The sequence below is a fragment of the Dromaius novaehollandiae genome, chromosome 1, assembly GCF_036370855.1.
Source record: "Dromaius novaehollandiae isolate bDroNov1 chromosome 1, bDroNov1.hap1, whole genome shotgun sequence".
NCBI classification, from domain to species: domain Eukaryota; kingdom Metazoa; phylum Chordata; class Aves; order Casuariiformes; family Dromaiidae; genus Dromaius; species Dromaius novaehollandiae.
The window spans coordinates 148,554,247-148,576,226 of record NC_088098.1 but is presented as its reverse complement, the minus strand read 5'-3'; the positions used below and the strand labels follow the sequence as shown (position 1 = coordinate 148,576,226).

Here is a 21,980-nt window from a genome sequence, read left to right as displayed (position 1 = left end):
GGCAATGCAGATGGAGAAAGAAGATCCCATATAATCATTTTTCTTCTTCTAATAGGGAGAGATGGGATACAGTACAGAGAGATATGTATGTCCTCATCCCTGCAACTGAGTCCATGGGGGTTGAGAGATGTGCTTCTGGGCAAACTGGAGTTAAAGCAAGCTTTATTCTACGGTATTCCTGGAAGGTCTAAGTGGATACAGTTGTAGGATTGGGGTCATCTTCTATTCATAAAGCAAACTGCGTATAGCAGAATCAGAATAGGTAACTCATTAATAATAGATGAGTTTGCTGTGAGTAGCACAGCTAATGAGGCCTGGCTTCCTGCAGATTTGTGTCTTATTTCCCACACATTTCCACACTACAACAATCCCCACCTTCCCTACAAAACGTTCCTACGGCCACTTTCTGCCTGCGCTCATCCTTCTGTGCCATACCCTATGTCCTCCCCTGTAACAGGTCTTTCCTTCCTCCCTCCCAGCCTTCCCATACACCTTCACGGTATTCCTGACGCTTTCCCTTTATCCGTAACCGGGGAAGAGCTGGAGAAGGGCCCACACACGCCGTGACTGGCTTGGCACTCGTGTGGCTTTCTAGCTCAGTGAGGAAATTACCCGGGGCTCTGATTTTGCCTCACCGCCGCTCATTTTACTGAAACTCGTGAAGCCTCGCGGCTCAGCGGCTGCGATGGCCCCGAAAAGGCCAGGGGATTCACAAGTTGTTAGGGGAGAAGGGGCAGCGCCGTCGCACTTCTTTCGGAAACCCGCCTGCCAAGAGAGGCAGGACCACGACTCCCCAAGCCAGGGCGCAGCGGGAGCAGCAGAGACCCTGCTACTGCCAGAGAAACTCCTGGCAGCGAGAGGCCGGTAGCGCCTGAGCCTGACTCACCCCTGCCTCTGGGGTAACGGCTGAGTCACGGCCGGGGCAGGGCCACGGGAGGCAGAGCCGCTCCTACGGCCCGCAGGAGCCGCTCCGACGGCACTGCAGGGGCGGCCCGGCGCCGAGGCGAGCGCCGCCATCGAGCACGAGCGGCGGCCGCCCGCAACGCGCGCCGAGCCGCGGCCCCGCTCCCCGCTCATCTGCGCGGAGGCGCCGCCTCGGGGCAGCCCTGTCGGGGCGCCCCCCCCACCCGCCGCTGCCCAACAGCCGCCGGAGCGGGCGCGAGGGCTCCCCGCCATCAGGGAGGGCTCCAGCCCCCCCGCAGCGGCTGCGTTTCCCCCCGCCCCCGCCCCCGCCCCCGCCAAGTGCTTGCGGGGCGCCCGCCTAGCCGCCAGGGAGCGCCGCCGCCCCGCGCCCTCCCCGGCCGGCGCAGCCCACGCGGGCGGGGAGGTGGCGGGGGGAAGTGGGGGGAAGGGAGCGGCCGGCGCGGCGCGCGAGGTGCTCGCGCCCGCCCCGCCCCCTCCGCTCCCCGACGTCACGTGCGCGGCGTGAGAGTTCCCGAGCCCGCCCGGCAAAGCGGTGGCGGCGACTGCTCCGCACGCGACTTTGCGCGGAGGGGAGGGAGTGCGGCGCGCGCGCGCCGCTAGGGGGCGCCGCGGGGGCGGGAGGCCGGGCCGGGCCGGGCCGGGCCGGCGCGCGCCGCTTGTTGACCGAGCGGCGGTTGGTGGCGCGAGACTCTCTCGTGACGCGCTCGCAGGAAGGGCGGGAGGAGGAGGGGCTGCTGTGGGGACACCGAGAGGGGGAGGAGGCGAGGAAGGAAGGAAGGGAGAGCGAGCGCGGCCAGGGCTGAGTGAGCCGTGGGGAGGAGGAAGAAGGCGGGGAGGAGGCGGTGGCTGTGCGCGTCCGTGCCGGCGGGGGGAGCCGCGATGTGAAGCCCCCACACGGCCCGGCAGGGCAGGCGGCGGCGGCGGCACCCGGGAATGTGCGTCTGGGACGCGGCGAAAGGTGAGCGGCAGCGGCGGCGGCGGCGGCGGCGGCGGGAGGGCGGGCGGCTTCCCCTCACGGCGCGGCGCAGCCCGCGAGACGGTCCCGGCCCCCATGGCCGCCCGGCGTTTGCGCGCGCGCGCGAGCAGAGGGGGGCGGCTGGGGTGTATTTGCGGGGGGAGAAGGAGGAAGGGGCAGCGAGCGGCGGCCGTGGGGCCCGCAGCCCCTGCCCTGCCTCAGCCCCTCCCTGGGCCCGCGGCCTGGGCCTCCCCCTCCCGCCGCTCTCCCCCAGCGCGGGGCCCGGCGGCGGGGCGGGGAGGAGGGTGGCGCGCGGGGTTATGTAACCGCTGGCGGGGGCCTTCCCCGGCCCCGCGCGCGGGGGGGGCGGGCGGGGAGCGGGGGGAAACCCCGGGGCGCGCGCGCGCTGCAACTTGCCCAGGGTGGGCCAGGTGTGTTGCATGTGTGGGGCAGGCGCCCCCGCTCTCCGCCCTCCCCTCCCCCGCTCCCCACCGTTAGATACGGCACCTGTGTGTGTGCGTGTGTCTGTGTCTGTCACATGGGGCCTATGCTTCAGACACAACACAGTTCCCGAGGCAAAGCTGAAGTGATGCTGCGAGTATTTTGCCAGCTAAGGGGTCATTGCAGGGAAATAGGTTGGAGTAGGAGGAGGGAAGCCTGAGTCCTGATGCAGCCTTGTCCTCTCAAACAACCCACACACTATGGCACTCAGTTTTAGCAGCCTCTGTCTGTCTGTGTTTTTCCGCCGTGTTTGCTACAAGTTCTATTTGCTGAGCAATAGTGCTGGATGTAACCAGTATGCTGAAAGGAAGAGGAACCGTGCCTGCTAACTAAGCCTACGCTTATTGACACCAAGGGACAAATCTGTTCATTGATGCTACCTCACCCCCTCCCATCTAATAATGCTGCTGTGTTTTGCTATGTAGTTAGCATTGACTTGACCTGTGATGCTGAGCAAAAAGCCCATGATAGGTAGGATATGTGCAGAAATGGCATGTTAACCTTAAGAAGAGACAGAAAGATAATATCGCAAGATTTTTGATAGAAATTCTTTATGTTCTGTGCTGTAGTATTTTATTATTTCTGATGCTTTAAAATTAATGTCAGAGCACTTAAAATGACAGAGCTGTAAATAGTCCGTTCATGTTGATGAGATTTTCTTCATGAAAAGAAGAGTTACTCCTTATTATGTCTTGAGTTAAAATCCAGGGCTAATGTCAAATTGGATAATATTGTCTAAAGAAATAAAAACAGTGGATTGTAATTATATGAGCTGAATTCTTTATTCATTCAGATGCCATTGTTGCTCTGATAGGCCATTTTATCCAGTTGCCTAATTACCATTATTTGCCAGAGGTTATAGTGAAATTTGTTTCTGAAATAGTTCCATTTTATTAAGGTTCATGACACTTACACACAAATCCAAATCTCTAACAAATTCTTCATTTGCCATCTTGTCTCAAGCATGGTGTTATTACTCTTTTCCACCATTCTGGTCTTTTATTCTGTCCATTCTTCTACTGGACAATGTACCAAATACCTGTTAGTAAATAATCTCAGGCTGTCAGACTGGAGGTCGTTGGTAGGACAGCATTTAGAAGAGGCTCAAGTGCAGACACCTGCCTTGTGACTAGCTGATGTTTAACTACTTGAAAATACGTTGTTTTAAAAATACTAATAACAGAAATATATTAACATATTTCGAGTCTCTGTAGTAAATTCCGATTGTATTTACTTCCGTATATAGTATGTGCATCTTCAATACATTATTCAGTAATTTACATTTCAGTTGTAGCACCAGTCTGTTTCTGGATAGTGTGTCCGTACTCTTAGTTAGTCAAAGCCTGATCTGATGCAGTGATAGTGCCTTCCAACTGGGTGCTGAGTTTAAGTGTCTTCTGATCCCTTGACTCAGATGTCTGTTTTAAAGAAGTTTTATGCCAAATTTTCCATCTTGCCTATACTCTGTTTCAGCTACTATAGAGATTGAAGAGTAAGAATTCATCAAATAAGTACAAAAACTGATTTCTAATAGGTAGAAAAATTAATATGATTACATAGACCATTTTTTTAATGAATCATTTGTTCAGGACAAGTAGGAAAAGAGTAACTTGCCTGACCCTGCCGTGTGCTTTCCCAGTTTAATCTGTTAGCTATTATTTATTTTATGAAGAATGGATTTTTTTGTATTGAACCTCTTTCTTTTTAATTAAAGGTGTATGTTATTATCTCTGAGATCTCTGACTGCTATTAGGAGTGTGTTTGCCTGGCACAGATATGAAAAGGAGCTAAACATCCAAATGTTGAAACCCTTCCCCAAGAATACAGTGTATATTAATTTGGGGACAGTGCCACATGTTTACCTGAGCATAGCAAAATGAGAAAAACTGGAAGCACGTAGAAATGAGAGTGATCATGGAGTTGTAAAGAGCGTTGAAAGAGAGCACATCTAAAATGATGCAAAAGAGCATGAGGAACAGGTCAGGAATTCCAAAACACGTGTCATATGGTATGCTTGTGGAAGTGTCTTTTTTAAGAGACCAATTTGTATATAGTGCTACTCCCCATGAGTGTTTTTCTGCTTTATTGTGGAAAGCAGATAGCATTTTAATTGAAGACACAAATGTTTTTGGGGAGAAGGGCTTTTTGTGTCTGTGGTCACCCACTTCTGTGTGTAACATGGAGTGAGTGCTGCTCATGGGATAAAAATCAGAATTATGAAACCCCCCCCTTCTTTCTAGCCCTCTAGTGTGGGGGCGGGGGGGCATATGCAGAACAGCTTTAAATTCCAGGCAGTGGTGATAACTTCCATTTCTGTGGCTTGGATTTTCAAAACTAACTGAAGGACTGCTGCTGCTGTACAGTTAGGAATTTGTGACTGTTAAATTCATCTGAGAGATACCTTTTAGTTTGGTATACCAATAGAAATGATTGTTATGTCTTCCATGTTCTTTACTACAACTGCCTAAGCAGACCATGGTCACTGAATTTCAATGCTAGCTTTCACTAAATTTAAAATACTGTCATTTTTGGAACTCATTTCCTATCCCAAAGCTTCAAGTCTCCCAATTGGTATTCTACCTATTTAATGGTGCTGAAGCTGGTGGCTTGAAACTTAGTTGCTTCCGTAAACAAAGCTTAGCCATATTGCGGTTAACTATTCTGTGCTGGTTTTCTTTTCTGTTGTGATACTTTAATAGTATCCCAGCTATCTATAAATACTTAATCAAATCCTGACATAGGGGAGTACTGATTGTTACCCCCTTGTGTGGTTTGCTGATTTCATGTAGTCACTCTTCAGATTCTTGATATATGAAGGAAAATAATCCTGAAAAGAGAAAACTTAATAGCTCAGGAGAAGACACTGCTCAGTTACCTAGCAGAATCATTCTTGCAAATGCAGGTGGATTGGTTTGAATGCCAAAGTTCGAAAGCAGTGCCGAAGCTGCACAAAGTAGGGCTGAGATCTGGTCTAGGTTTTTTCTATATCAACTTAGAGACTGACAGTCTTGGCAAGAATAAGGTTGGCAGGGAGAAGTATGTAATGTTTTTGGCAGGGTCATGAGGACTGTTACTAACTTCTTTGGTCATCTTCTACTTGTCTGTGAATCTCCAAAGTAAAATAAAGTTCTGTCCACCGTGTTCATGACCTCATGTTTTTGAGGTGGCTCAGATCAGCTATTAGTCCAGGGAACAATGAGTAAGCATCTCAGACAAATAGTGAAATAATGATCTGTAGTGAAAGGATATTGTTTCTGCTCTGTGAGACACCACCTCTTCTTTTCAAGAAACATTAGAGCATTGGGAAAATTCAGCCTGATAAGACTGGAAGAAATGGCTTTTTGGTCACTATTTCTTAGATTTCCATGCTGACATTGCATGATTTGGTAAGCAATTCCAAGAATCTTCAGATAAAACACTACTAGCAGGAGGGAGGAAATACAATTTTTCATTCTAATTTCTGGCTAATCAGGAATTTGAAGTGGTAAGTGTTGCCCCTCCATAATGATTACTGTTATTTTTTATGTCGTGTTTTAACCTGTTGAGTTCTACAAGCATCACGTTTATCTGGGGAAGTCCATTTTTGCTCTGCAGCCTTCTTGTATTGATCTGTCTCCACTAAGTAGCAGTGTAACACTGGTTTTTTTCATTGTCTAAGGTGCTTAAAATACCAACTTAAAACCACTTCAGACCAAGAATGTGATTCAGATTTGAGTTTTGCTTAGGGATCTTAAAGAATTAGAGCATTTTTGTTTTCTCCAAAGAAAACTTTCCCAGGAAAATACAGGAACACAGTCCTGTGACTGAATATCACTTTCAGCTGACTCTGTGAGGAAACTTGAGAATATATTGGATCAGATCAAAAGTTTACCTAGCCCTATACTGTCTCTAAAAGTTGCTAATAACGTCTACCAAGGTAACAGTAAAGAAACAAGCATAAGGAGATGCTTTCCTATTATAATAACTCAGCTCCTATAGTTTGTTACCTTTTTATTTAAAAAGCTTTAATGACTTTTTATTCCAGTCATCTATTGAGCCAGTATAAACTTCGGACACCCATGGTGTCCTATGTCAGAGGATCCATAAATAAATTAAGCATTATATGAAAAAATATTTCTGTTTGTTTTGATCTCGCTGCTTACTCGTTTCATCTGACTCCTGCTAGTCTTGTTGGTCTGAGTGGATGATAAAAGTTAATATCCACGGATTGAGGAAAGATGTAGAAGAACTAGAGCAGAAATATAAAACTTCAAGGCTAAGCAAAGAAGCCATACCTTGTGAAGATTTTACTTCAAAAAAGATTTTGCTGCTCTGAGAGTTTCAGAGGCAAATCCAGAAGAGCATTTGGGAACCTGATTATACAATGTCATTTGGAATTGAGAAACATCATTCAAAAGCTCCACGCACAGAAAATCCATCTATTTAGATGTCGAATCTGTAGTTATCAATACTCTTACTAGTAAAGTTACTTAAGTTCCTAGAGTTTTGCTGCTGTATGGTTTTAGTGCTGCCCCTCGTGAATGGAGAGATGATGATCCCTAATACCTGACATGAGCTACCACTTCAGATTTGCAAAGTGGATGTCTTGCCTCTCTTTTTCACTGAGAGCCTGGCTGGCTCAGCATCTGCTCAGTGGACAGTGGTAACCTTGAGTTTAACATAAAGCACAGCTGCCCTGGACCCTTCTACAAAAAAATGAGTTGTACAGAAAAGAGTGATACCTTCTCATTACATGAGTTAGAACATTGGCCAGAGAGGAGATCTGTTTCTATGCCGTTCTGTGTTGCCAAAGTGATTAATCTGGGTGGTGGGCCATCAGGTGGTCAGCAATAGACAAACACAGCCCATCCGCAAACAGATGAATTTGTTGTGTGCTTATATACATATGTATGTATACAGATACATACAAACAAATATGTAAAACCAAGCAAAATTGTGTAGTACCTGTTTACAAGATTTCACCAGTCTGCTGGCCTGATGCCTAGGGAGTCTGGCAAACCCGGAGATGGTATATGTCAGAGATTTTTGCCAACACAGTTCCTCTAAATTCAGTATTCACAAATTCAGAACGTTTACAGATTCTTTGTTTTGGTCACCTCTTGAAACTTTTCCAGTTCTTTCTTTGAGAATGGTTATACCTCCACTTACCCACTTTCCCTGCCCTGTAAAGTTTTTCAACTTTGCAGGAACGCTCCCTTGGCTCCACCTGATTTCCTTAAGTTGTGTTTAGTGAGTCGTAACTCTTCTCTTTTGGATGGAGGGGTCACTTACACTAACTGTTGATTGTACAATCTACATACTGTTTGACCTAAACCTCAGCATAGGCTTTTCTTGTAAGATGTGAGTTGTGGGACTGGATTGTTCTCAGTCTGAGGAGTGTACAAACCCAGGTTTTTACTTCTTAAGCGAGTTCTTTTGATTTAAACAGATCAATTACAAAATGAACATGCTGCTCCTCTTTTTCAAAGAAAAGAGTAACACAGTTCTCTGCCCTCAACTGTAGACATCTAAACATAGGTGCTTGAAGGAAAAACACCCATCTTGCATATTCGTCTGTCTTATTGTTTCAGATGCTGACTTAAGTCCAAGAGAGAAAGAGATTTTCTTTTTGGTTTGATTTACAATCCATTCAGTATGATTGCTATTGAGAATCATAATTCCACAAGTTACATTTTTTATCCTGATTTGAGTTAATGGATTTTATTCTTGAATCTAGAAGCTGGCATAGATATTGTGAGTGTGCTACATCCTCTTCAGGTTGACGTCTCAAAAGAATACATTATACATAAAAGAATACATAAGAGAAATAATGAATGCGGTGGCTGAAATCTGCCAGCGTTTTGTGGCAATAGGAACACTTATATCAAGGAGGTGATCTTTGAACTAAAAAGTTAATTGACCTACATGGTTAAATGTATCAAAAAAATTTATGAGAAAAAGCCACTCATCACTGAAGAACTCTGAAGGGGAACAAATATTACCAAACAGTACACAAATGTTGAAACTGAAGCCAGAGTCCTCTGTGAGCAGAAGAGAAAATCAGCTAAGTTAAACCACTACTTGTGACAAGCTCTAAATGGACTGTAGCTGCTACTGAGTGTTATTCCTAGAGGGGAATGAAACATTGACAGTTTGTCTGAAATTGAATCTGGCTTGCTATTTTTCAAAGAACTAACCATCTCAAATGCCATGTATAAAAGCAAAGAGTATCTTGTTGAAAACATTGCTCAAAGCTAATGTAGACTGTACTGTGATGCACCATCGTACTTGGGGACAGCAGGTCCTTTGCTTTTTTCTTTACCGGTGCTCATGGTTCCTTAAGTTGTGACAATTAAAATAATCATCTGTCCCAGATTCTAAGTCTATTGTGAAAAAATTTAAACATTTTTGTCCTGTACAGCTCTAATGTAAATGGTTAATTGCTTTAAAAAACAAAACAAACAAACAAAACAAAAAACACCCTGCTCTCGGTCATTAGGATGATTAGCTAAAACAATAAATGTATCATTTTTCATTGTTACTTGTATAGAAAGTGTTTAGTTCTTGGTGTTAAAATAAACTGATCTGAAAAAAAGACCATGTTGGGTTGCAGAAATTTTCAGTTTGGAAACTGAAATAATTTAGCACAGAGTTCTTGTGTCATCTTCTGGAGGAGTAATTGAACTGAAGGTCAGAATATCATTTCTTTGCTGTCGAGTTCAAATGAAAGTATGCGTGGAACACAGTTTTAGAGTAGTCATTTACCCAAAAGGAGTTGATTCTGAAGGACTTGGTTTTTTTCCATGCTTTATGTGGGTTATATGGTATTTCACCTTTCTAACAAATGCTATGGATGTTCATACATTTGAAAAATATTATTCTAAATTTCTCATACTCTCTACCAGTTTGTGTCCAATACTTAATTTGCCCAAGATTTTCATGATTATTCTTTGCTAACTTACACTGTTAAGCTTACTTTTGGGAGGGGAGAGGGGCTGGGTGGTTTGTGGGACAGATATTCTTCAAATGTTTTTCAGCCAGTTTAATTTACATTACTTTAAAATATCATCAAAGGTCAAATTGTGAAGAACTTGCTGGCTGACCATGTAGCAACAGGTGGCTGTAGTTAGAGGTGATTATGTGCACATGTGGATTAAGAAGGGGAGTAGGCTTATGCCTTCTCAGGTGCTCTGTCATGACTTTTTTTTTGAAAACTCTTACTTTGTGGTAAACATGAGGTAGCCTCTTGCTTTGAATGTTTATAGCCTTTTGTTTACTAGGGACAACATAAGCATGGGTACCTCACTGCAAATCTGCACCTGAATTAACACTGTAGTTAGTTGATTACAGCCGTGTCCTGAAAGTGGATTTCTGGGAATGGCTGAGATAATCTTAACAGCTCCCTTTTTTCTTTTTCTTTTTTTTTTTTGGTCTGTCTGCCTTGGCCTTGCGTGAGCCAGTTCCGGTCACTGAACTGGCAGGAAACTGACCCTGAAAAAATGTATCGCTTTTCTTCTGGTTTAGTGAGCTGAACTGGCAGAGCGCTGGTATGAACAGAGGGGTCATATGAGTGCAGAGCCAATGTAGAGGTTGGGGGGGGGGGGGAAAGGGATAGAGCATGTAAGGCCAGCAGAGGTTGAAGAGCAGAACCATCTCTTCGGGTGCCAGTGGGTCATCAAGTTGACTCAACCATCTTGTGAAACTTCACCCTGAGAGTTTATTTCCCTCCTTGAAAAAAATCAGTTGCTTTGTCACATGCTAATTAGTTTATTTTTAATATGGAACAGTATTGTCAAATCTAAAGTGCTTAGAATCACAAGGATTTAAAATGCGGTATCTTAAACTTTTGAATTATTGTTTATTTATTTTTAAGTTCTTGTGCTGGATTCTGAATTTATAAATGTATTGTAGAAAACACAGTTTTAGACCCTGTAACAACAGCTCTTGTCCAGAAGACTTAGCCAAGAATTGGACTGTGTTGTGCTGAGAAATGTGTAAATACGTAAGACAGTTCTTTCCTCAAAGAGCTTGCAGTCTAGTGCCAAGTAGAGTGGTGAGTTTGATGTGGGAGCTGGAATGTAGATGCATGAAACTCAAAAAGGCCACAGAATACCCACTTGATGGAAACAACTTTTAAGCCCTGCTGAGCTGGGATGGATTCAATCTGGGGTTCATGCAGAAGATTCTGATGTTCATTAGCAGTGGCCTGAGATATCCATACTTCTGTAAGCATTAAAGTTACACCTTCAAGAATAAGGCATGTGGTGTTTGAAATAAGTTAACTGAATGAAGTTCTTTTGCATTAAAGGACTTTGACAGGGTGTTCACTCTGGACGAAAAAGCAAAATATCTGTAACTCTGTTTAACGCTTGCTTTCAAATCTCTGTTGCCTGAGATTTGATTTATCTGGATTAAAAGTTATTTGTGCCATGTATTTAGACACAAGTCTGCCATAGTTATTTGTTGAGTCATAGGGCAGCCTCAGATTGTCTTTGGAAATAGTTCATGTGCTTTCGCGTGGTGCAGAGCCAGAGCATATAAATTATGCCAGATTCAAATTGGCCACATGAAGAGGCAGCAGAAATGTCTCTGTGTCATGTACCTGCAAAGTAGGATGCTTAAAAGTATAGCAAAGTCAAGTTTGGGCAGGACTGGTACTGACCGGGAATAATAACTACCCCAGATAATGGAAATAACTATCTCAGATAATGGAAAGCAAGCTATCTTACAACTGCACCATGCTGATTTTATAGTATTTTAAAGAAGTAACTTTCATGAATCAGGTTGTATATAACACGGATGAGATTGAAATAAATAGTAACTTAACATGCACATTCTCATCTGTACTTTGCAAACTAAAGTCTCACTTGCTGTGCAACTCTTGTATACACAATACGTGCTTACAGACTTCATGAAATATGGACATAACATTTCATTCCATTACATGATCAGTAGGGTTTGATTAGCAGTCTTTCATAATAAGATTAAATGGTTGTGGATTGGGAAGTATAATGTTAGGCCCATGAAGTAGTCCACAAGGAGGTGTTCTGTATCTTTTCTTAGCGGGCTCTGCAAGGAGAGCTGTAGGATTCTATGAGCTAGCAGTCATGTATCAAGCATCAAAACTCTTGGTTTCTCTTCTACCTTCAGTTTTGAACAAGGATCTCGCAATTGAACTTTGATTACTAGTTGAAGAACTCTACTTTGTAGAACAGTAAGATTTTGCAATCAAGAGGCGCAGAGCCAAATTATGCTTGTTTTGATCACAGCAGTTCTTATTTTGACTTTTTTTTTTTCTTGAAAGGTTTTTCCTCTTGCACTGAAAAGTTGGGTTCTATTTGTAGGAATGTACTGAATGTCATGCATACCTTTAGAGGCTTTTGTGCAGCATCAGGTGGGCTTTTTAGTTTGCTGAAGATTTCTTTGTGTTCACAGGCCCAAAGTGTAGGCATTTCAGTTTTATTTAAAATGCTTTCCTCTGGGCCAGGAGTCACTTTACAGTTTGTCCTTGCTTTGGGCTGTAGAGATGCACTGAAAACTAGTAATTATGGTGGTTCCCTTTCACTGAGTCACCATGTATTTGTACTCCTGGATTTGTGAAAAGCCAAGATGACTCTTTTGGAACAAGTTAGATACTATAAACATAAAAAAAATTAAGTCATCTTTGAAATTGGCCTGCTCATGATCAGTGTTTGAGTCCCCTGTCTTGATTTCCTCTTCTACTTCTAGAGGTCTTTACAAAGTGTTTCTTTTACTGATCCCTTCATCTTGATTCCTATAGATAGAGCATTATGTCACCCCTGCGTGCACCAGTGAACATTCTTCAAACCTTGCTTTGCCTTTTTTCTTTTTATTTAATATGTCCTGTGCAGGATGGTTCTCACACTCATTTGTTCCTTAAGCTTCAGAAAGCCTGCTCTAGAGAGTATCTTGATTTTTTCAAGAAAAAATTTGCACTGCAAGCACAAGTTTTTAGCAGTGGGGATTCTCCTGAGTCTGGAAACCTTGGTTCATCGTTCTGTTCCTAGAACTGTAAAGGGAGATACTAGTCTCCAAGTTTTCATATCAGCATTGGGAAAATAATCTGTGATTCTCAAGAGCTCAGCCAGAGGCATCTAGTAATCATTGAAATACCATGTTCCTAACTTTTGTGTTCAGAGTTTAAATGGACTGGCTGAGTCAAAAATCACATCTGCCAAGGAAATGGTAAATCATAATCAGATGTTGGAAGTAGGCATTACAGTGTAGCTTCTCTGGTTTTGTGGCTTCTAGGAAGACAAATTCTGAGCAATAGATGTGTTGTGTTTTCAACACGTTAATCTAAAGTATTCTCTTTTTTTTTTTTTTTTTTTTTTTTCCTGATTTCTAGTTCTAACCAAACTAAGCCCACAGGCATTGTTCTGATTTTGATTGACCCTCCTGGTAGTGTTATTCTCTTCTAATGGCTTTCAGAATGGAAGTCTTTCTTCTTCACTTCTCATCTTTGCAAAGAGAAATTAAATGTTTTTCAAGGTTTCAGAAAAGTTGTCTCTTGTGAAGGCGGTTCTTCAGTTTATCAGGCATTGAATATTTTAGCTTCTACCTTACTGATACTGGAAAGACTTCTTCAAACAAATTTAAAATACCCATCATGAGGAGATCAGAATACAAGACTGTTCTTGACTGTATTCCTCTTCATAAGAAGAGGTTACTTATCAAATCCTATTTTCTCAAGAACTGAAGGAGAAGAATGAACAACTTTGTGAGACTGATGTTGTGATGAGTTTCATATAGTCTTGAGGGGGGTTTTTTGCTTTTCTTTACGCTCTTACCCATTTTGGTAAGAGTTTCTTTTTGATAGATTTTTCATCCTTTAATAAGAAGAACTGAGAATAGTCAATAGTTAAAATTGTAGTGTCTCTCATGGGCTCATACACTGATACCTATAATATCTAAAAAGACCACATGATGTTTCAATGCATAAGTGTTTTATTTGCTTGAACTTAGACTTTTATGTTTTCTCCAAAAACTTCTTAGCCAGAAGTGATACATTTGAATTACAATTTGTGTTTAGTTGATAGATTTGCTTCATTCAGAAAATTTGTATTTTTGTAGCCATTTCTAGTATGTATTGTTCTCTACAGAAAAAAATAGATTTTTTGTGATCATCCAACTCATGTCCTTTCATTCTTCTCACTTCCTCTGAAAAGTTCTGTGATACCTCTTAGATAGAATCCAAACCACTAAACGTTATTTTCAGAAAACCCAATATTTTGGAAACATTCTGTCTAGGTACCTGTATTTCTTACCCAGAGACCAATGTAACATATTGGCGGGGGAGGGAGGAAGTTGCATTGCTTGGTTTTTAGTGTAGAGCTCATCTCCTTGACATACGATTAATCTTTGTAATCATACACATGTGTGTAAGTGATGTATCAAATTACAGCAAATATAAGAAGAATTGAACCAAGTTTATCATGATCTTCCTATGTTTGCAGAGATCCTGAAAAATACTTCTGAAGCTTGTCTTTTCAGGTTAGTCATACCTGCTTCAACTCTGTGATTTTATGTTTGCCTAATGTGGCATATTTGCAATATTCCATAAATATCACCATATCTGTGAAACCTTCCTGTGGCTATCTCTTGTTCTGCAGTCAGACTTGCCTGCAATCCACGGTGAATTAACTGTGTTTCAGAGTATACCTGCTTTGTAGCTCTAGAACAGCAGGGGTTTAATAAGAGACAAAAGCTGGAATTCAGCTTTCAGCCAGCTTCAGGGGCAACAAAATTTTACTATGGTAAATGAGGCAGTCTGCAGAGCAGTGCAGTGTAAGTTGAGGCCTGGATAGGTAAGTGACCAAAATAGTTTATCACCTCAATCCACAGTTACGTGTACTTCCATGGAGGCAGGAGAGTAAAGCTTCTGTACTCTTACTGGGCAATACTATGGATAGTCCAGAGAATAGGTATCTTCTCAAAAGTAGGGGGGGAGGTGAAAAATTTATTTGACTTCCTATTACATATGAACTGTAGTTTAGTGCATTTTATGGAGGTTAAAGAAAGGAATAGAAAATAAATATTTAATAAAGTAAAGGTAAGGGGCCTAATTTTTCTTCCTGTTAGTTTCAGAGTATACAAGGTCCTATTCCTGTCCTCAAGAGCACTAGAGACAAAACAGTGTTTTTATTTAGGGGACTGGTTAGAGGAGGGAGTGAGAGATGGAATATACCAGGCAGTGACCTCATGATCAGCCTACACCATTAATCAATATTTTAGATTCAGTGTTACAACAGCTGTAGTTAATGTGGATCACTTGAGTACAGTGAACAGTTGGACACAGTCCAAAACATTTTTTTTTCTCTCCATCAGTTCTGTTCTAGCCCACTAACAGCTCATCTGGGGACACTGCTGTGTACAGTTCACAGTCCAGGGATAAGCATCTTGCATAAAGGCAAACTAATTTGCCTTGTTGGGCATATTTGTTTGTTTATTTTTAAAAAAAAAGCTAGAAGTAAATCATATTAGATCATTTAAGCAACTGGGTTTTCATGGAGCATAATTTTTTTTTTTTTTTTTTTTTTGCTTTTATGTACTTTATCGCATTTGGAGCAACAAATATTTGGACCTTCTGTGATTAGCTATAAATCTTTTGGTATAATCAATCCAGTCTCTAGTACCAGGAAGTTCTAGCCTGCATTCAACCATGTAGAGAGTATCAGATAGGAAAGAACAGATTGCTCCTGACTTGGACAATATTTTGCCTGAATGGTAGCAATTGTATTAAAACATTTTTATCGTTCTTTTTTATAGGATATGTATGTTAACAGGAAGAATTTAATAAATCATAATGCAAACTGAACATTGTAATGACACTTTGTATTCTGGGCAAATAGAACAAAACTTGCATATGTGTTTTTGATATGTAGCAGGAGCTGCGATATGAGTTAGTACAAAACTGAATAACTGGGATTTTTTTCAATTTTTAGTTCGTAGGTTAAATGTGTAACTCATGTTTTAATACATGCCCACTGAAAACAGTAATCTTTGTGATGATCTGTGGGTGGCCTTTAAGGCATCCTTGAAATGCTACTGATGATATTACTAAACAGCTAACTGATCAGCTTTTTTCTTCCTATGCAGAAGCTTCAGTATGAGGCGGGGTGGATGGAGAAAACGGGCTGGCGATGGCGATGGCTGGGGAATATGGGTATGTTGAAAACCAAGTGGCTTTTTGAAAAAAGGTAAATGGCAGTGTGATTAAAAAGGGGTTACAATTTTATAAAATATGCTTAAGGTATGCTGTGAATTTAATCCTTTTGCCTCACTTGAAAAACATAATTCTGTTCAGAAATAATTTTTATAATTACCAAGTTTTGAAGTGTTAGTTCACAGACATCCACCAAGTTGCAGTATTAATATGTGCAGATCCTTGGGTAGCCTTAAACAACCATTTAAAAACTAAATTAAATAATTTAAAAACTATCTGTAGTTGTCTCGGCAAATTTCTCTATAGTTGGACAAAAAAAACCTGAGGAACCGCATTTACATAGGTATTTCTGATACTGCTGCATCTGATCTATATGTAAGAACAGAAAATATGTGGAGTTTGATGAATATTCTTTGCATTGTTTTTGGACCAATGAGACTGGTTCATCATCCAGACTTGCATCTTTCCACATTTTGTTAGTAACTTATACAGTAAGAAAAAAGAAATATGAAATAAATTCTGGCAACAGGATGCAATAAAAATTGGCAACAAGACGTAATTATCTTATAGGCAAGAGTCTAGGGCAGCAGGCCTGCTATTTTCCATTTGGAAAAAAAGGATTTGTCTTTTACATATCAACCAGAATTGATTTGAAGGAGTGCTGCTTAACATTCCAGTCTTCTTGTAACTGAACAGTTTCAATCTATGAACATTAGCAAATAAGACTAGCGTCATGTTTCCTTTTTTGTTTGTATTTTAACTTCAAAACTAGGGAGGCTACATGTCTGCAAAGGTTAAGAAACTGGAGGATCAATTCCGGTCAGATTCATCTGTTCAGCACCAGAGGGATGGAAATTCATCAAGTATCTTTAGTGGAGTTGCTATCTACGTCAATGGCTTTACAGGTGAAGGTTTTTGTTTTTAAAGAATCTGTTCATTCTTGTTACAGTATCTGTCTGTTATTCTCAGTGGAGCAAAGGGCTATCAAATATGTGTTTGCAACTAAGTAAATACATCATAATTACTGTGTATGTTAAATTATATTGTAAAATACATTCCTTTCACGAATTTCATGATATAAGTTTTCAATATAAAATCAGGTTTAGATTTAGTAATAAATATTGCTTCACTAAATTATTTAAAGGAATTGTCACTGATAGAAATAGCAGTAAATTTTTCCACCTTTCACTGATCATACTATTTGAAATGAAACCTAGGAGCTTGGGGGGACAGTGCAGCAATAGAAATGTTTTTACTTCCTTTTAACTTTCCCCATATGCCTGCAAATATTCTAGTTTTAATTTTCCAAGCTTTTGATGGTTGCATTGGACTTGCAGTGTTTACATTAAATTTATGTTTGGGTCAATATGTTCGGATTTTCTTGCTCACAATAAAGTAATGGTTGAGACAGTAACGCCTTAGTAGTAGATGGAGGAAGAGAGAAGAGGTAAGACATGGATATGCATTGCCTGTGGTAGACTGACAGTGCGTGTTATGAGGAGTAAGATGTTTAATATACCATATTTATGTTTGAATTTCTCCTGGATTCCTTAAAACAACTTAATAACTTTTCTGGAACATCCCAGAAGGTTTTTGGGGGACCTATGCTAGGAATGTTGTGATTACTACCTAACTGATGTGTACAACTGCTGTGGCATCCTGGAGCAGTGCTGATTTGAGCCCAAGATGATACTACCATACAGACACAATGAACAAGGTTAAGCTGGACATGTTAAGCTGTTAGTACAGGCAGATCAGTTACTTAAAATAGACAGTTTTTCTGGTGGAAGTCTATCATTTGCATATTCTTCAAGACAGTGGTTCCTAAGTGGTGCTTCATAGGATGGTTGTCTACAAGGCCGGAGTAGGAATGATCATGCTTAGGAGAAAGTGTGTTATTTTCCATTAAAAGTTAGACGGAAAATCAAGTGACAGAAGAATTTTAAGGGTTGACAGTAGGCCACTGAAAGGAATTATAACTGTATTCTCTCCCCCCAAAAATTTGTTCTTCCTTCCTGTGTTGATGAAGTTTTTTAATATTTTGTGCCAAATTTACTATTAAAGCCATTGTACTTGTCATTTGTTCTGACCCAACTCTTTTGGTGTCAGTGTGGCACTGCTGTCAAAGGTTTTCCAAAAGCTTACACTTTTTTTACTGCTTGCAAGATACTTTTTTTTCCACATCATTGAAAAAAAGTCTTAATACGTAAATAAGTACGGGGGTGGTCAGAGGGGAAAAGAAGAGCTCTTAGTTTTAAGGTGCTCTCTGTTGCCTGTATATTTCAAGGATAACCAGGTAAGGAAAGAGTTACTTAAGTCAGAAATTGTGGAGTAGGAGTTCTGTGCTATCACTAAACTGTTCTCATATTCATTTCCGTTACTTCTGGGTGTAAACTGCTCTCCCAAACTGTGATCAAAAGACAAGTGATTTAATCTAATACTTGGTTGTAGGTTATGTTGCAGTAAAGGGATTTTTAAAGTAGTTCAGCATGAAATCCACTAAGTTTTTCCCCCTTCCTCCATACGTGTTGGGGAAAGATCCTCTATAACTAGTAAAATGTTTACTTTTGGAATAAGTCTTTCTGGAAACACTTGTTTCTACATTTCTGCAAAAATGTATTTCTGATTTGGTCTTTGAATAACTGATAAGTAGAAAAACAATATTTTGCACTCTTTTGGATTCTAGCATCTGATTTCTCAAATGTAGTTGTTTTTCTTAGTGTATTTGCTGACACAAAGCAGGAATATTTCGGTTTTTAATTTTATAGATCCCTCAGCTGATGAATTAAGGAGGCTAATGATGTTGCATGGAGGCCAATACCATATGTATTATTCCAGATCCAAAACAACACACATCATTGCCACAAATCTTCCAAATGCCAAAATAAAAGAACTGAAAGGAGAAAAAGTAGTTCGACCAGAGTGGATCGTGGAGAGGTAAGTTTAGGCCCACTGCTTTTGGAGACTTCTCCCTTTGGACAAAAAGGAAGAAAAACCTGGAAAAGTGGCTTTTTAAAAGGTTACATTTGGGGTTTATGATTTGGTTTAAAATAAATCTATCCTTGCATCAGCTGAATAAAAACACCACTGTCATATGGAATACATGTTTTTTTAATATTGTTCCTTAAACAGAATTACATTATACAGAAAGTCTCAGTCATAGTGGGAAGCTGAACACTGGCCTGCTGATTGGCATGTTAATACCCAGTCAGTGGACCAGCCTTCATCTCAGTATGCTTTATTAACTACCAGATAATTGTGTTTTAATTAACCTCTTGCCTGTACTTTGCATGAGTTCATCTCATGTAAATAAAAAAGAATGTCAATTGAAAAGCATTTTCATAAAATTGAAATTAATCCATCTAAAATATATCATGTTGTGACTTTTAATAAAACAAATGAACCAAGGAAAAAAATTCTGTGAGCAGGAGAACTAACAGTTTTATTTCCAAAGAATTTATGTCTTGTGGTTCCTCTACACACTAAAATATATAGGTTCAACTGAAGCTGTCCTCAGGTCCTTGGAAAAGATGATAGCCAGGCTCAGAACAATTAATCTGGTTTGCAGCTATCTTCCTGCATCTTAGGGGCCTGTGGGAAACAGAACAGGCAGGAACATGTTTGGGGAATAACACTGTCAGTGGCATGCAGTTCCTAACCAGTCTTTTTCTAGAGGACCAGCAGAAATGGGCAAGGAACTGTTGTGCATACACACTAGTAAAATGCTGTTTTCAGTTGCATACAGCTTTGCTGAATTTGAGCCTTTTGGACTCAGATGTTTCATATCATGCATCATCTTTAAGGTGACTTTTTGAATTTTAACCAGAAATGATGGATTCTTCAATCTGAAAAAGATTTTAGGTGCTGTTTCTAAAAACTTTTAGGGCCTCAGCTTGTGTGTTTAAGCACTTAGAAAATGGGCAGTAGATGTGATTTGTTTCAAAGATGTGGTTTTTTTAATTTGTGTAAAACTGCGTATGATTTTAACCAAGTTGGAAAAATCAGTTTGCATACATTCATTAGAGACTTTCTAGAGCTTAGTATATGAAATCTTCTAAAATTTTCCTCATGACGTCATTCTAGACAATGCTACCGTAGAATAACTCAGAAGAACTAAGTATAGGCAGATTTATGCAGCTTAGGCACAAAGAAGCAGGGGTCTGACTAGCTCATCAGAGCACAATCTGTGTCAGAACCTGAATAAAAGCTAATTTCACAAGAACACCCATTTTTTCCCCTTGCTGTCAGCACTGTTGTAGAACATTCATTGGTTAAATACTCCATCACTGTGTAGTACCTGTGCACATAGAATACCAAACAATCTGATCCTCAGTAGATAAGTTGGCGAAAATCTATGCAGTGGATTTAGAAGTTCCAAATTTGTTGAATAGTCATGTACACATCATGTTAGTGCAGTATGAGGGATTTCTTTTTTTTTTTTTTTTTTTTAGTTTGGTTAAAATCAGCCTTAAAATGTTACTGTCACAAATTGTCAATAAAGTAATGTTGTTATATCTTCAGTCCTGTCATCCAAGGTTGCAAAATGAAAAGTTTAAGTTTACCTGTTCAGCTTTAATTTATTTCTTTCTGTGTGCATGTTATGATCCAGTCTTTAATTACATGATCACATGCCATCTTGTTTCACTGTGACATGTTCTCTACACAGAAAAGACTGTATTCAGCTTGCAAATTGCTAATTCAGTATCCTCTTTTCTTCTTCTTTTCTTTGCAACCCTGTGCATTATTTACTGTCTGTGACTCAAATTCTTTGCTGAACATGGAATGAATAATTAATGCAACCTTTTTTTATTGGCACTTATCACCGTAGCATCTGACTGCTTCCCAAAGATTAATGAATTTATCATAATACTTATCACAATAATAGCTATTATTTAAATTTATTTATTGGGAACCATCAAAAGAGATTAAGGTAAAACAGCAGAAATTTCAGTAATTTGGAGTATGCCATATGAAATACTTAAGGGATTTTTCAGTTACTCATACAAGGATGGTAGGGCATGCACTGAAGTTTATTGCTGCTTTGAAGGCTTTGCGCATTCTGAACTACAAATGTTCTGAACTATGGTCTAAAGTCAGACGTTCATAAAACCTCATGTCCTGTCATTAAGTGCAAAAAGCTCTAGGATTTTCATTTAACTAACATTACACAAATAGACATAGTCCTGTGGTAATAGTAGTCCCCAAATCTGATTTTGCAGAATAATGTGTGGTTACTTAATTAAGAAACCATTTTTCTGCACTTTCCTTTCTTGTTGTGTGTTTTTTTTGTTTTTGTTTTTGTTTTTTTTTAATACCTCTGTTTCTGCAACAAATGAAGCAGGGGTGCAGTCAGACCTTGCTGTACCTTTCTTGCTTTATATTCAGAGCAAGTATTATTTGAAAAATATACTACACAATTATGTAGTTCAGAAAGGGTGCAATGCGCAATAGGAGACAAAATAAGGTTACTTAGGTGGTCTGAATTCTGACATAACCTGGTTTGAAGCTTTACTTTCAAATGTGAATGTTCTTCTAACAAGTATTATTTTACATTTATAATAAAATCTCCTTTCAAAGATCAAAGCTAACTAAACACAAAAATGAGGTACCAGTGGAAGTTGTGGGTTCTTTATTTTGTTTTTTTAGATTAAGTGAAAATTCTTCTTAAAGGTATGCATTAATCTAACACAAATGTGAAGAAAATATTTTTAAATAATTTGCCAAGAAAATAACAAAAATTAGTGTGGTGAGTTGCACTCCATTTGCTGCTTCTGATGTGAATTCAGAGTGCAAAACATTTGAATAAATAAAAGCTGCCAGTCTGAAACCAGTGCAGCTTTTGGAAGAGATGTTGTGTTACTCTTTACATTACTTTCCCAAAATAATTACTGTTGACTTCAGGAAAATCACTGTAACTTGTGTTTTGATAAGCCCTTGGTAAGTGAAGAAAATACCTGCAGCATAAGGGAATAATCCAGCAAGATAAAAAATGTTAAAATAGCTGCTCTAAAAGTAATTTTTGGTATTAATGAATTATCAGGTGAGGTTAGATATTCGAAATCACCAAAGTATCAGTGCATTCAAGTATGAGGGAGAGTTGTTGGGGAAGTTACTAGCTTCCTAACTATTCCACTGGGAACAGGTGATGCAGCACCAGAAAAGAAAAGCTTTTAAATAATTGGAAGAGAAAATCGATAGCAAGCTGAAGTTTAATAACTTTAATTGGTTAGATCAGTAAAATATTTGGAGTTTTGCAGCATTCCAAATGGAGGAATTAATGGGAATTGAGTTCCATTGTCACAGGATAAATTTAGCTTGGGTAAAACTTACAAAATGCTGCACGTGATTCAAAGTGATGAAAATATCTCTGTAATCAAGTAAGCCTGTAGGATCTTTTAGCCAAAGATGGGTCAGGAGGAATCTTATCAATAGATA

General features: G+C 40.2%; 1 protein-coding gene across 5 annotated transcripts in view; it reads left to right on the top strand.

Annotated features, from left to right (window-relative positions):
• The first annotated feature begins 1,611 nt into the window (after positions 1-1,611).
• Positions 1,612-21,980, top strand: part of REV1 (REV1 DNA directed polymerase) — a 64,855-nt gene continuing 44,486 nt past the window's right edge. The window contains exons 1-5 of one of the 5 annotated variants that reach the window (XM_026103186.2): positions 1,612-1,882; positions 13,837-13,873; positions 15,479-15,545; positions 16,318-16,450; positions 18,314-18,482. In XM_026103186.2, coding sequence (XP_025958971.2) covers positions 1,858-1,882; positions 13,837-13,873; positions 15,479-15,545; positions 16,318-16,450; positions 18,314-18,482 — 431 coding nt within the window. In that variant the 5' untranslated portion in view covers positions 1,612-1,857. The other 4 variants (XM_026103181.2, XM_026103182.2, XM_026103183.2 and 1 more) reach the window with 4 other exon arrangements.